The sequence below is a fragment of the Aegilops tauschii genome, chromosome 3, assembly GCF_002575655.3.
Source record: "Aegilops tauschii subsp. strangulata cultivar AL8/78 chromosome 3, Aet v6.0, whole genome shotgun sequence".
Classification (NCBI taxonomy): domain Eukaryota; kingdom Viridiplantae; phylum Streptophyta; class Magnoliopsida; order Poales; family Poaceae; genus Aegilops; species Aegilops tauschii.
Window position 1 is genome coordinate 585,985,834 of NC_053037.3, and position 14,959 is coordinate 586,000,792.

The following is a 14,959-nucleotide window of genomic DNA, read 5'->3' on the forward strand; positions in this document are numbered from 1 at the left end:
CCCTGACTCGCTGGAGGAGGAGTAGGAGGCGGATGCGTCCAGTTCGAAAGCTTGATGTACTCCTTCCGCCATACACATGGAGTCTTCAGAGCAAGAACCAGCTGAATCTCCCCTTCACCTGTAGGGTGGTCAAGCTCGAGCTCCTCAAATCCCTCCATTACTTCATCCACCATCACAAAAACATAGACATGTGGATTCGGACGGCAGTGAAAAATTTCGTCAGGTTGAGGAGGTGCAACAGAGCCGACAGCCGCCTTCAAGGTGAGGTTTTCGCATTTTGTCATAAGCTGGCAATGTTGAGCCTCCGTGATAGCATCCTCGGGGTAGCTAGGAGCCATGAAGTCAGGCTGCTGAACGAGCTCTATGGAAGGCACACTGCTTCTCCGCTGAGATGGCAGGGTAGCTTCTGGGTAGATCCGACAGCTCGCTGGCTCTCAACTTGTTCCTCTAGCTTTTGTACTCTTGCATTTAGCTTCTGCATTTCGCTCAGCTCCTGTTTCCTCTTCCTCTCCCGGGTTTTGTAACCGCCTGCACCGGGAAACCCAACCTTCCACGCAACGGAGCCTGGCGTGCCTCATGTTCGTCCAAGGTGCTCAAGATTCTCGAGGGCCTCAGTCAGCTCGTCATTCTCTCTGTCAGGAATGAACGTCCCTTGCTGTGCTGCGGCGATACACTTCTGAAGCTTCTTGACGGGTATTGCAAGTTGCTCGTCCATCCAAACGCACTTCCCTGTTTTAGGGTCCAATGTTCCCCCAACCCCGAAGAACCAAGTCCTTGAACGGTCTGGCCAGTTCAATGTCTCTGGTTCAACCCCTTTAGCTATCAGGTCATTCTCAGCTTTGTCCCACAATGGCCGGGCTTTGAGCTAGCCACCTGACCCTGTGCGATGGTGATACAGCTTCTTTGCAGCATTTATCTTGTTTGTCTCTAACATCTTCTTACTCTTGTCGGATGTCTTGTAGGCCACAAATGCGGGCCAGTGATCTCTTATCTTCTCAAATCGGCCGGTGAATTCTGGAGTCTTCTCTTTTTCGACAAATGTTGATCAACTCATTCTTCCACCTCCTAAATAGATCTGCCATTTTCTTAAGAGCACACGCCTTGACCAATTGCTCTATAACTAGCTTATTCGGATCCTCCTCTGGCGGTAGGATGAAATTTGCCTTCAGCGAGGACCAAAGATCATCTTTCTGTCTATCGGTGACATAAGGAACTTGAGGGTCTTCGTTCTTAGGCTTATTCCATAGCTGGATGTTGATAGGGATGATATCCCTAACAATAGCTCCGCACTGAGCAGAAAATGCTTCCTTGGTCTGCCTGGTTTCAATCGGTTGGCCATCGTCCGAGATTGCTGTGCTCGTGAAACTTTCATCCGGGTGCAACCTTTTCTTCGGGCCTCGTCTCGTTACCGAAGTTTGGCTCGATCTGGAGGGCTATAAAAGAAGAAAGAAGAGTTAATATATGTACATACCAAAACAATTAATGCATGAATTAGGTAGTCAGCATAGGCTTAATTAATATAGGGATAATTGGTTTTATGCCCCTAGTTGTGTCCCACACGACAAGATTGCCCCTAATTTTCAAAAGCTAGTGGTTCTGTCCAACCCACAATGGCCGTCTTGTGCTTTTGCCCTTTGACCGTTTGACCGTCACTCTGTAAACTTCATAACTAATTCATACTAAATTAGAAAAATGCAAATAAGATAAAAAAATGTTTGGGAAAACATCACCTACATGTCAATGTCATTTGGATTCATGACAAAAGTGTTGGAAAGTGCCCATTCGAGTTTTAGCTCTTATCATACCACCATGAATAGTAAAATCGAAAAAAAATCAAACAAATCAAAAAAAAATTTGGTGGCAAAGAATGAAAAATGTTTTAAGTGCTTGCCAAGTTTTATCAGGGAATGACATTCGTGGAAGTCGTGGCAAAAAAATAATCTATTTTGGAGTGTTCATTGTTTTTTGCCACGACTTCCACGAATGTCATTCCCTGATAAAACTTGGCAAGCACTTAAAACATTTGTCATTCTTTGCCACCAAATTTATTTTTAAATTTTTTGATTTTTTTTAGATTTTACTATTCATGGTGGTATGATAAGAGCTAAAACTCGGATTGGCACCTTCCAACACTTTTGTCATGAATGGAAATGACATTGACGTGTAGGTGATGTTTTCCCAACCATTTTGGTATCTTATTTGCATTTTTCTGATTTAGTATGAATTAGTTATGAAGTTTTCAAAGTGACGGTCAAAGGACAAAAGCACAAGACGACCAAAGTGGGTTGGACAGAACGGCTGGCTTTTGAAAATAAGGGGCAATCCTGTCGAGTGGGACGCAACTAGGGGCATAAAACCAACTATCCCATTAATATATATACCTCGCCGGACTTTGCAAGAGCTCCCTCCTCCGTTCGGTCACCAGAGTCGTCATCACGGTCTCCTTCCACCGGCATTCGGTCATCGGAGCCATCATGATCATGTGCTTCCTCCTCCATTGTTCGATCACCGGAGCCTTCACCCTCTCCTTCCAGACCATCGATGTCGTTGAGAAATGACAAGACATCACCTCCGCCGAGGATTATGTCCCCCAACAACTGTTCTTGTTCCAAGTCTCTTTGCTCCATAGTTTCTTCAAATATTACAACATGGCAATTAATATACAAGCATGAGAGATGGATATATTAGTGGCAAATATAGACCTGATGTCGCTTGAAGCTACGTCGGTATTTCCCCAAAGAGGAAGGGATGATGCAGCACAGCGGAGGTAGGTATTTTCCTCAGATATGAAACCAAGGTTATCAAACCAGTAGGAGAACCAAGCAACACAACGTAAACAGCCCCTGCACACAGATAACAAATCCTCGCAACCCGACGTGTTAAAGGGGTTGTCAATCCCTTCTGGGGTACGGCGCCTCAAGATAGGCAAACGGACGTGAGATAAATTTGTAGTAGATTGATAGATCGAACGCAAAATAAAATAAATAGAAATAAAACGCAGCAAGGTATTTTTGTATTTTTGGTTTAATAGATCTGAAAATAAATGCAAGAAAAAAGTAGATCGCAAAGGCAAATATATGAGAAAGAAGACCCGAGCCGTATGTTTCAGTAGTGGCTTCTCTCGAGAAAAATAGCAAACAGTGGGTAAACAAATTACTGTTGGGAAATTGATAGAACTTCAAATAATTATGACGATATCCAGGCAATGATCATTATATAGGCATCACGTCCAAGATTAGTAGACCGACTCCTGCCTGCATCTAATACTATTACTCCACACATCGACCGCTATGCAGCATGTATCTAGTGTATTAAGTTCATGGAAAAACGGAGTAATGCAATAAGAACGATGACATGATGTAGACAAGGTCTATCTATGTAGAGATAGACCCCATCGTTTTATCATGGGTAGCAATGATACATACGTGTCGTTTCCCTTTCTGTCACTGGGATCAAGCACCGTAAGATCGAACCCACTACAAAGCACCTCTTCCCATTGCAAGATGAATATATCAAGTTGGCCAAACAAAATCCAAATATCGGAGAAGAAATACGAGGCTATAAGCAATCATGCATATAAGAGATCAAACAAACTCAAATAACTTTCATGGATATAAAAAGATATAACTGATCATAAACTCGAAGTTCATCAAATCCCAACAAACACACCGCAAAAGAGTTACATCATATGGATCTCCAAGTGAGCATTGTATTGAGAATTCAGCGAGAGAGAGGAAGCCATATAGCTAATAACTACGGACCCGAAGGTCTACAAAGAACTACTCACACATCATCAGAGAAGCACCAATGGAGGTGGTGAACCCCATCCGAGATGGTGTCTAGATTGGATCTGGTGGTCTGGACTCTACGACGGCTGGATGAATATTTCGTCGACTCCCCGAGAGTATCTGGAATATTGGGGTATTTATAGAGAAAAGAGGCGGTCCGGGGGGCACCCGAGGTGGGCACAACCCACCAGGGCGCGCCTGGGCTTCCTGGCGCGCCCTGCTGGGTTGTGCCCCCCTCGGGGCACCCCTAGGCGCAGCCAGGGTCCATTATGTTCTTTCTGGTCCAAAAAAATCTCCGCAAAGTTTCGTTGCATTTGGACTCCGTCTGATATTGATTTCCTACGATGTAAAAAATATGCAGAAAACAGCAAGTGCACTTGGCACTATGTCAATAGGTTAGTACCAAAAAATGATGTAAAATGATTATAAAACATCCAAGATTGATAATATAATAGCATGGAACAATAAAAAAATTATAGATACGTTGGAGACGTATCAGTATCCCGAAGCTTAACTCCTACTCGTCCTCGAGTAGGTAAGTGATAAAAAACAGAATTTTTATGTGGAATGTTGCCTAACATGTCATACCATATTCTTTTCTTTATAGCATGGACATTTTGGGCTCTTATTTGATTCAAAGCAATAGTCTAGTTTTGACATGATAATTTAGATACTCAAGCATATAACCGAGCAACCATGTCTTTCAAAATATCAATGCTAAAATAAGTTATCCCAAGCCCATCATGCTCAACCATTGATCCATTCATGAAACACACTCGAATATTAGCTACACCCAACACTTAAGTACGATCATATTGCCTGCTAGTTGGTGCTTTTATAAGAGAAGATGGAGACATAAATTCAAAAATAAAAATTGCATAAACTAAAAGAAAGGCCCTTCGCAGAGGGAAGTAGGGATTTGTAGAGGTGCCAGATCTCAAAGCGAAAAATTAGAGATAAAAACATTTTGGGAGGTGTATCCATCCCACCAATGAAAACGACTTAGAGTTCCCAACACTTTCCATGCTAGATATATCATAGGCGGTTCCCAAACAGAAAATAAAGTTTATTCCTTTTTCCGCCATACTTTCACTTTCCATGGCTAGCCGTATCCACGGTTGCCCTCCATACCAACACTTTCCAAGGAATTTATTATTTGACAACATAAAGTAAATTCATTTTTGCATTTCAGGTCTGGGCATCCCTAAAACCTTTGCCTTACTCTCATGCAATGACAAGTGAATAAACACTCATCGTGAGAATAACACATCCAGCATGGAAAATATTAGCCACCCCTCACCGCTCCGCGAGCGAAACAAACACACAAAAGAGAAGTTTATTTTGAAAATTAGAGATGGCACATGCAAATTTGCTTAGAACGGCAAAAGATTACCGCATATAGGTAGATATAGTGGACTCAAGTGGCAAAACGGGTTTAAAGGATTTTGGATGCACAAGTAGAGATCATACTTGGTGCAATATGAAGGCCAGCAAAAAGATTGAGAAGCGACCAACCAAGAAACGAATAATCTCATAAGCAAGCATTAAGCATAATTAACACCGAATAATGCACCATAAGTAGGATATAATTTCATTGCATGATTATTTACTTTCGTACTTGCATAGGGAATCACAAACCTTAACACCAATATTCTTACTAAAGCATAATTACTCATCAACATAACTCACATATCACATCATCATATCTCAAAACTATTACTAAGAATCAAGTTTATTTTGTCCAATGATCTTCATGAAAGTTTTTATTATATCCTTCTTGGATATCTATCACTTTGGGACTAATTTTTATGTGTTGCTTTTCATAAGCTCAAACAAATATAAGTGAAGATCAAGAGCATAACTTTTCTTTCTCTCAATATAATTTAAGTGAAGCAAGAGAGAATTTCTTGAGAATTTTACTAACTCTCAAATAAATCTAAGTGAAGCAAGAGAGCATTTCTTCAAAAATACTAAAGCACACCGTGCTCAAAAAGATACAAGTGAAGCACTAGAGCAAGTCCATAGCTCATAGAAATTTAAGTGAAGCATAGAGAGAAATTCTAACAAGTCAAGACATAATTTTGGCTCTCTCAAATAGGTGTTTCCATCAAGGATTGATGACTTAAAACACAAAATAAAACAAGCAAAGACTCATATCATACAAGACGCTCCAAGCAAAACACATATTATGTGACGAATAAAAATATAGTTTCGAGTACAATACCGATAGTCGTTGGAAGAAAGTGGGGATGGCACTCGGGGGCATCCCCAAGCTTAGTTGGTTGCTCATTTTTGGATAATAGCTTGGGATGCCGGGGCATCCCCAAGCTTAGTCTCATCTATCCTTCCTTCATCCATCGTAAGATAACCCAAAACTTGGAAACTTCAATCACACAAAACTCAACAAAACCTTCATGAGATCCGTTAGTATAAGAAAGCAAGCCACTACTATAAGTATTGTATCAAACCAATTCATATTATGTTTTTGTATTATATCTACTGTATTCCAATTTTTCTATGGCAAAAACTCATCAAAGAAAACCATAGAGCCATCAAAATAAGCACACAACACAAAGAAAACAGAATATGTCAAAACATAACAGTCTGTAGCAATCTGACTATTTTGAATACTTCCGTAACTCCAAAAATTCTGAAAACTTAGGACGACCAGGGTAATTTGTATATTAATCTTCTACAAAAAGAATCTGGGCAAAAGAACTTTTCGGTGATTTATGAAAATTATTTTCGTGAGTGCATAAGTTTCTGTTTTTCAGCAAGATCAAACAACTATCAGCCAAGAAGATCCTAAAGGCTTTATTTGGCACAAACACTAAACTAAACACAATCATAACAGTAGAATAATTGTGCAAACACTCAAGAACAGGAAGCAAAAAGCAAAAAGCAAAAATAAATTTTATTCATTTGGTTGCCTCCCAACAAGCGCTATTGTTTTATGCCCCTAGCTAGGCATAAAATTTCAACGATGCTCCCACGAAAGATAATAATTAAAACACAAAGAGAGAGCATCATGAAACATGTGCCAAACATATTTATGTCTAAAATACTTCCTATGCATAGGAATTTTGTAAGCAAACAAATTATCAAGACAAGAAGTATTTAGCATATGCAAAGGAGAGGAATAAAACATTGAAAATCTCAACATAACGAGAGGTAATTTAGTAAAATGAAAATTTCTACAACCATATTTCCCTCTCTCGTAATCACTACATGTATGATCATACTCAAATTCAAAAATATAGCAATCATATAAAACTTTCTTTTCATGATCCACATGCATAAAAGTCTTATAATCTTCCAAGATAGTGGGATTAACATCAACTAAAGTCATGACCTCTCCGAACCCACTTTTATCAAAAATTTCGTAAGATTGAACACTCTCCGAATATGAGGGATTATTTTTAGCTAAAGTTGACACTCTTCCAAACCCACTTTTAATATTATCTCAAGCATATTCACCATGAGGTTTAAATAAATTTTCAAGATTATAAGAAGAATCACCCCAATCATGATCATTGCAATAAGTAGTGGACATAGCAAAATTAGCATTCCCAAGCTTGGGGTTTTGCATATCACTAACACAATTGACATTAATAGAATTTATAATAACACCATTGCAATCATGCTTTTCTTTCAAGGAGCTATCCTCTATACATGCTTTGGAATTTTCGTGAGACTAAAGGATGGAGTCGCCCGCGCCCGCCTCTGGCGACTGTCGGGGCGATGCCCCCGACGTGCCCACCGCTGCGTCGTCGCCGGCCTCTCCGCCCACGTCCCCGGCCTCCGGCCCCTCCGCCCCCGCCCCCTCCGATGCCTCGACGGCCCTGATCTGGGCTGACCTTGCGGAGGACGAGGACGTCGCCGCCGGCCGCCCGGTGGTCTGCCAGGACCGGGCCCCCCTCCCGCCCCTGCACGCTCGCCGACGCTCCGTGCCGCCGGCGGCCTTACCCCCAGGGGTGGGGGTTCGGCTGCCCGTGCGTGAGCGCAGTTCCGTCGAGGATCGAGCTCGGCTCGGCCCTCTTCGGGGCAAGGCCCGGCCTTGGGGACGGGAGGATCCCGCCGCCGCCGCCGCGCGGCTGGCTGGGGGGTCGCTGGACCTGCGGACCTAGGCCCTGCCCGGTCGTCGTGGCGGTCTTCGGGCGTTGTGGCCGTGGCCGAGGTGGCCGCACCGCCCCCGAAGATCGCCGCCGACCTGCCCGTGCCCGCCCGCCGCACCCCTTTCCGGCCGTTCATCGCCACCTTCGGTTATTCCCGGCTCCGTTTTGTCTCCGACCACCGTGCCGTTCGCCCGTGCCCTCCTCTCCGGCGACCTGCCCCCGCCCCCCAGCGCCGGCGGCGGTAGCGGAAACCCTCGCCGTCTGCCCGTCCCGGGCTTGCGTGGTGGGCCGCCCCTCCCGGGCTGGACCGCCTCCCGCTGCGCCTGCGGCTGGGCTGGTCCTGGGCCTGGGACTGGCCCATGGAGGGTGCCGGCCTGTCCCGGGGCCTGCTGCCCCGGCCTCCCCCGGTGCGTTCGATCTGGCCCCCGCAAGGGTTTCCAGTTCAGCCGCCTCGCTCCCCTCTCCCCTCGTTTCCGCCTCACTCGGTTTCCCCTCCCCCGCCGCCTCGGCTCGCCCCTGCTGCGCCGGCCCTCCCTCCCTCCCCTGATCTCGGCCCCGCCCCCTCGCCGGAGACGACCGCCGCGCCCCGTCCCGCTCGTCGGCCGAGGGCCTTCGCCGAGAGGCGGACCTGCGCCGCGAGCTGGACTCCAGGCCCTCGCGCCGCTCTCCTCCCAGCGAGTCTCGGCGTTCCCCCAGCCGTGACAGCCGCCATTCGCCGGCCCGGGACGGCCGCCGCTCCCCGCCCCGCGATTACCGCCGGGACCATCCCCGATCGCCCGTGGTTGAGGCGCGGCGCTCTGACCGGCGGCGGTCCCCATCCCCGGAGCGGCGCCGGGCCCATTCTCTGTCCCCGTCCCGCACCTCCGCTCCTGCTGCCGCCGATGCGCCCTCGCGCCGCTACCAACCCCCCACAACCAGCCCAACTTCCCTCCCACCAATGGAGGCAATGGGGGGCGAGGGCGCCAGGGCGCGAAGAAGAAGAAGCGGGGCCCGGCTCGCCCACCTGCTGCGCCGGCCGCCTCCCCCGCGACCTCGGTGTTGGCCGATGTTGTTGCTACTCGTGACCAGCCCCCGTGCTTCCACTGCAGGATTGCGGGCCACTACCAAGTGGAGTGCACCAACCCTCCGATGTGCTACCTCTGCAAGGATACTGGACACCCGGCGGCCCTGTGCCCGGACCGTCCGCTGACTGATGAGCTCATGATGTATGGCCATGGCATCGAGGGCCTCGGGTTCTTCCACGTCGAGGTGGACGATCTGCCACCCCCCTCCCCATCGCTCCAGGCGATCATCACCGTTGTGGGGGTGGGTGTTGCTTCTTCGGAGACGATCGAGGCCGAGCTCAACCACCTGTGCCGGCGTGTGTGGGACTGGCAGGTGACTCCGACCTCTGCCAGTTCTTTCACCGTGGTATTTCCTGACGCCATCAGCCTGGGCCTCTGCACCCGCAGCGACGACATCACCTTGGCCCTGAACAAGCTTGTGGTCAACATCTCTGAGCCTAAGGCTGACCCCAAGGCGGTCACAGTTCTGGATACTGCTTGGATCCTCATCGCTGGGCTACCTGATGTCGCCCGGTCCGAGCGGGTCATTCGCAGTATGTCCAAGATCCTGGGCAAGGTGGTGGTGGTGGACGAGCTCTCCCTCCGCAAAGAGGAGGAGGTCCGGGTCAAGGTTAAATGCCTCGACTCCGACAAGCTCCGTGTCACCGTTCGCGTCTTCTTCAACGACCTGGGATTCGACCTCAAGATCTCCCCCGAGCCTCCCAACCACGTTGGGCGCCCACGCTTCTCTGATGATGGGCACTTTGGTGGTGGGGGCACAGACCGGCGTGATGACTCCCACTACCGCCGGCCGCGCCCCTCCCGCCACGAGGATCCGGACGACGACGACGAGCGTTCGGGCCACAGCCGCTCCCCCCTCGCGTGACCCAACTCCGAGCCATGGGCGGACGGGCGCTGGCTCGGGCCGCTCGCGTGGACTGACCCCTGCTGTCGGGGCTGCTCCCGCGGTGTTGCCGGCGGCCGCTATCTCCTCCTCCGCGGAGATGAGTGACATCTCCTCTCGTCGCTCCGCCTTCCTCACCGCGCTCGCCCTGCTCCACCCCAGCGCCTGGTCCCCCGCCTCCGACCCTGGAGGTGCCCCTTCTGGACCCGGCGGACCCCCCTTCGGACATGCCTCCCTCCGGCGAGCTCCTTCTGCTCGGCTCCCCTGAGGGCGCACCGGCGCTGCCCGCTGCCGCCTCCCTGGAGGCCACCGTTTCGGCATCGCCGGAGGATCGCCCGCCGGCCCCGGACCCGCCCTCCCTAGCCCTGCGAGGGTCCGACACCTGCCTGGAGCCCGCGACGACTGCTTCTCCGACCTCTCTGCCCGTGACGACTGCTTCTCCGACCGCTCTGTCCCTGGGGGTTGCTGCGGACATGGCCACCCCCATCGCCCCCCACCCGCCCCGGACTGTGCCGTACGCATGCCGGGCTCGGGCCTCGTCGACTCCGGTGACTGCATCCCATCGCAGTGCCCGTCTTGACGCGGACCGCCCTACTGGAGGCCCAGCACCGTCCATCTCCGAGCGCGCTGAGATCCGGGCCGCGGCCCGGAACCTCGAGTCAGGTGCGATCGACATCCCCCCAGTTCTTCCAGTTGCTCGTTTTCTGCTCTTGAGGCTGTTCCTCTGGGCCACCTCGCCAAGGTGGCCGCGGACTCGTCCGTTGTTTTCAGGGGGGAGGTTGGACCCCCCCTTAGAGAAGATTGCTGTGATCCGAGCCCGGGAAATCCTTGATAGGAAACTCGCTGAGACCCGGGCCCACCTCCTCCGCACTCCGGCTCCCCAGCCCCCTGCGCTGGAAATCCGTGGCCGCACCCGCTCCCGCACTGCGGCGCTCAGGGCTAGTAGCGCCTCCTCTGTTTTGGGGTCAAGCAGCCCCCCGATGGGGGTTTAGATGCGGGTCCTCTTTTGGAACATCCGCGGCTTCGGCCATGACGGCCGGCGTCGCCAGCTAGTGGAGTACATGCGTGACGAGCACATCGACATCATCGCCATTCAGGAAACCTTGCGCACGGATTTTTCTCTTCCCGAGTTGGAGCGTCTTAGCCCCCACCTCTTCGCCTGGCATTGGCTCCCTTCTAGTGGGACCATGGGGCACTCGGGAGGCATCCTTTTAGGTGTGAAGGATGCCACCTTTGAGGTTGGCGGTATGGACCAGGGCGAGTTCTTCGTTAGCATGGAGCTCTTCGAGAGGGCGCTCAACTTCAAATGGGAGGTTGTCATTGTCTATGGGCCGGCGGACCACCGCCGCTCCCCGACCTTCCTTGATGAGCTCCAACGGAAGGTCTCCGCCTCCACCTTCCCGGTGGTTGTTGGAGGGGACTTCAACCTCATCTGCTCTCCCAATGATAAGAATAATGACCGAATCAACCTCCCTAGGATGCAGATGTTCAACGACTGCATCACGGATCTCGGCCTCCGCGAGCTTGAGCGGACGGGTGCCAGGTTTACCTGGACTAACCGCCAAGCCGACCCGACGCGGTCCGTCCTGGGAGGCGGTCGCGGCCAAGTGGACCTCTGCGCGCTCCTCTCCCCATCGGTCCATTTCGGCGGTGGACTCCTGGCGGTTCTGTCCCAAGCTCGCCCGCCAATTCATGAAAGGGTGGGGAGCTAACCTTGGCAGGGACCTCCGCGAACGGAAAAAAGTCCTCCTTTCAGCCATCCAGGCCTTGGACTACCGCGCGGACACCTCCGGGATCTCCCCGGATGAGTGGATGGTGCGATATGATCTCGAGGATCAGCTCGCCACCATCTACACGGATGAAGAAGCTTACTGGAGGCTCCGCGGTACCCAGCGTTGGGTGCTGTGGGGCGATGCTAATACGGCATATTTCCAGGCGATCGCGAATGGGCGGCGACGTCGGAACTCCATCCACTGTTTGTGGGATGGTGATTCCCAGCTCGTCCGCTCCTCAGACATCCGGACGCATGTAGATGGCTTCTATAAAGCCCTATTCTGCCCCACCCCTCAGGGTGGGATCGCTCTGGCGCCCGAAATCTGGTCGGGCGCCCAGCTTGTGTCTGTTGCGGACAATGCCGCCTTAGTTGCCCCGTTCTCCGAGGAGGAAGTCCTCGCGGCGATTAAGGGCATGAACGCCTCCTCGGCGCCGGGGCCGGATGGACTGCCAGTCTCCTTTTTTAAAGCATTCTGGCAGACCATCAAACCTGAGATCATGGCTCTCTTTGACGAGTTTTCTTAGGGACCATGGATCTTGGGCGCCTGAACTATGGGGTAGTCACTCTTATCCCCAAAGTTTCGGGTGCGACGGACATCCGCCAATTCCGACCCATCACTGTGATCAATGTGATTTTTCGGATCCTGGCCAAAGGGTACGCCAATAGGGTGACCCGGCTCGCCGACTCGATCACTCACCCCAACCAGTCGGCTTTCATTCAGGGCCGTTTTATCCTGGATGGGGTGTTGGTCTTCCACGAGGTCCTTCACGAAGTCCGCTCCAAGCACCAACGGGCGGTATTCCTGAAGCTCGATTTCCATAAAGCCTATGACACTGTGCACTGGCCCTTCCTTCGGGAAGTTTTACTCCGTATGGGCTTTGAAGACCGTTGGGTGACCAGAGTTATGCAGCTTGTCTCCTGCGGTCGGACCGCTATTAACATTAACGGTGAGATCGGCCCCTTCTTCCCCACGCTCTGTGGGGTTCGCCAAGGCGACCCTTCCTCGCCGTTCTTGTTTAACATGGTGGTCGACGCCCTTGCGGCCATTCTTGACATAGCCAAATCGGCCGGTCACATTCACGGCGTGGTCCCACACCTTGTAGGAGGGGGTGGGGTCTCTCTCCTACAATATGCTGACGGCACCATAATAATGGTTGAGGGCTCCCCGTCCGATATTGCCATCCTACAGTTCCTCCTCCTCTGCTTCCAACAGATGTCCGGTATGACCATCAACTTCGATAAGAGTGAAGTGATGGTGCTGGGATACCCACCGGTGGAGGCCTAGGGCATTGCGGACCGGCTTAATTGCCGCCTGCGTTCTTTCCCCACGACCTATCTGTGGATCCCCATTAGTGACTCGCGCCTCACCGTAGCGGACCTCCGCCCTTCCGTGACCCGGATGCAGCACCGGGTCGAGCCCTGGAAGGGCTGGTGGCTCTCGAAGGCGGCTCGGGTAATCCGCATCAACTCCTCGCTGGCTAGCCTCCTCTGGTTCCTCATGAGCTTCTATAGACTCCATGAGACGCTTCACCAGGAGGTGGCCAAATATCAGTCCAGATTTTTCTGGGCTGGCGAGGGGGACAAGCAAAAATACCATATGGTGAGCTGGCCAGACATTTGCAAACCCAAGGACCAGGGAGGTCTGGGGATCTTGTCCTCCCGTCGCATGAACATTGCTCTCCTGACCTGATGGCTATGGCGTATCGCCAACGGGGAGGGCGGCCTCTGGCTTACCATCATTCAGAATAAGTACCTCCGAGGACAACCTCTTGCTTTCTGCTAGCGCTCTGGGGGATCCCAGTTCTGGCAGGCTGTGATTCAGCTCCTCCCCGTGCTCCGGATTGGCACTTCCATCTCGGTGGGTTCCGGGTCCTCGACCCTGTTTTGGTTCGACCGCTGGCTTGGGGATTCCCCTCTGGCCGCCCGCTTCCCAGGCTTATTTGCCATTGCGGCAGACCCCCGAATTTCCATCGAGACGGCCCTTATTGACCTAGGGCACCTCGCCTTTCGGCGCTCCTTTGGCCCCCAGGAGGTTGACGCATGGGACGCCCTTCTACAGGACATCGCTCTCTTGCTAATGGATGTAGAGGGTGCCGCCGACTCCATGGCGTGGCGCCTGGAGCCCTCGGGAAGCTTCTCCACGAAGTCTTCGTATGCTGCCATCGCCCCTTCGCTGGCCCCTAAGCCCTTTAGCCTGATCTGGGACATTCGTCTCCCCCTCAAGATCCGGATATTCCTCTGGCAGTGGATCCGGGGACGTCTCCCCTCTGGGGTGGAAGTCCGCAAGCGCAATGGCCCTGGGGACGGGATGTGTCCCCTATGCGCCACGGTGGAGGATTCGAACCACATTTTCTTCAACTGCTCCACTGCCCAGTTCCTGTGGTCGTGCTTCCGTGAAACGGTCGGTGGACAGTGGTGCAATACCAACTTCCCTTACCTACTCGTGGAGATCCATGCCTCCTCCCCGCGTTACCGCCATATTAGATGGCTGTGCATTGGGATCCTAGCATGGACGCTTTGGAATATTCACAACAAGCTCGTTATTCAGAAAGTGCCTCTGCGACGTGCGACTGACGCGGTCTTCAAAATGTGTGGCTATTTGCAGCTTTGGCGGTCGCTTAGCCGCCCCGAGGACCGAACCGTCATCGACACCCTCCTCACCGACCTTCGATCGATGGCCTTCCGCATGGCGCCCCCGCTTCCGCCACCGCCGCCGGAGCCTGATTAGGCTGGACTCGTCCGTGGCGGTCTTTGTGTGTGTCCTTTTGTTCTTAGGGCTTGTTGAGTTGTGCCCTCAGCATTAACCCTACTGGTACCGTGCGGTGTGTGCGGCTATGACTTTGAGTGTTTGTGTGTGTGTGTGTGTGTGTGTGTGTGTGTGAACTCTGTTGGCTGTTTGGCTCGGGCGGTTTGCTTTATCTATAAAGCAGGGCGAAAGCCTTTTTCGGTAATAGAAGGCACATGGCAACACAACCAAACATAAGATCGAACGAGAAAGAGGCAAACGAAAAGAAGGCGAATAAAACAACAAATTTTCGTGAAGTGGGGGAGAGGAAAACAAGAGGCAAATGGCAAATAATGTAAATTGCAAGGAGATGAGATTTGCGATTAGGAACCTGGTATATGTTGAAGATCCTCCCCGGCAACGGCGCCAGAAATTGGCACGTGGCCGGGAGACTATCTTGACTTGATCCTCCCCGGCAACGGCGCCAGAAATTCCTTTTGATGTCGCTTTAGGCTACGTCGGTATTTCCCCAAAGAGGAAGGGATGATGCAGCATAGCGGCGGTAGGTATTTCCCTCAGATATGAAACCAAGGTTATCGAACCAGTAGGA

The 14,959-nt window shown here is 51.5% G+C and overlaps 1 protein-coding gene across 1 annotated transcript; it reads left to right on the plus strand.

The window, feature by feature from the left end:
* Positions 1–10,842: 10,842 nt before the first annotated feature.
* On the plus strand, positions 10,843–11,562 carry LOC141020742 (uncharacterized). The gene has a single exon (XM_073495683.1). The coding sequence runs from the start codon at positions 10,843–10,845 to the stop codon at positions 11,560–11,562; it is 720 nt and encodes a 239-aa protein (XP_073351784.1).
* Positions 11,563–14,959: the final 3,397 nt, after the last annotated feature.

Bases quoted from the DNA above. Each gene is read 5' to 3' on its own strand.
- LOC141020742 (XM_073495683.1), top strand. From the start codon at position 10,843: ATGCGGGTCCTCTTTTGGAACATCCGCGGCTTCGGCCATGACGGCCGG.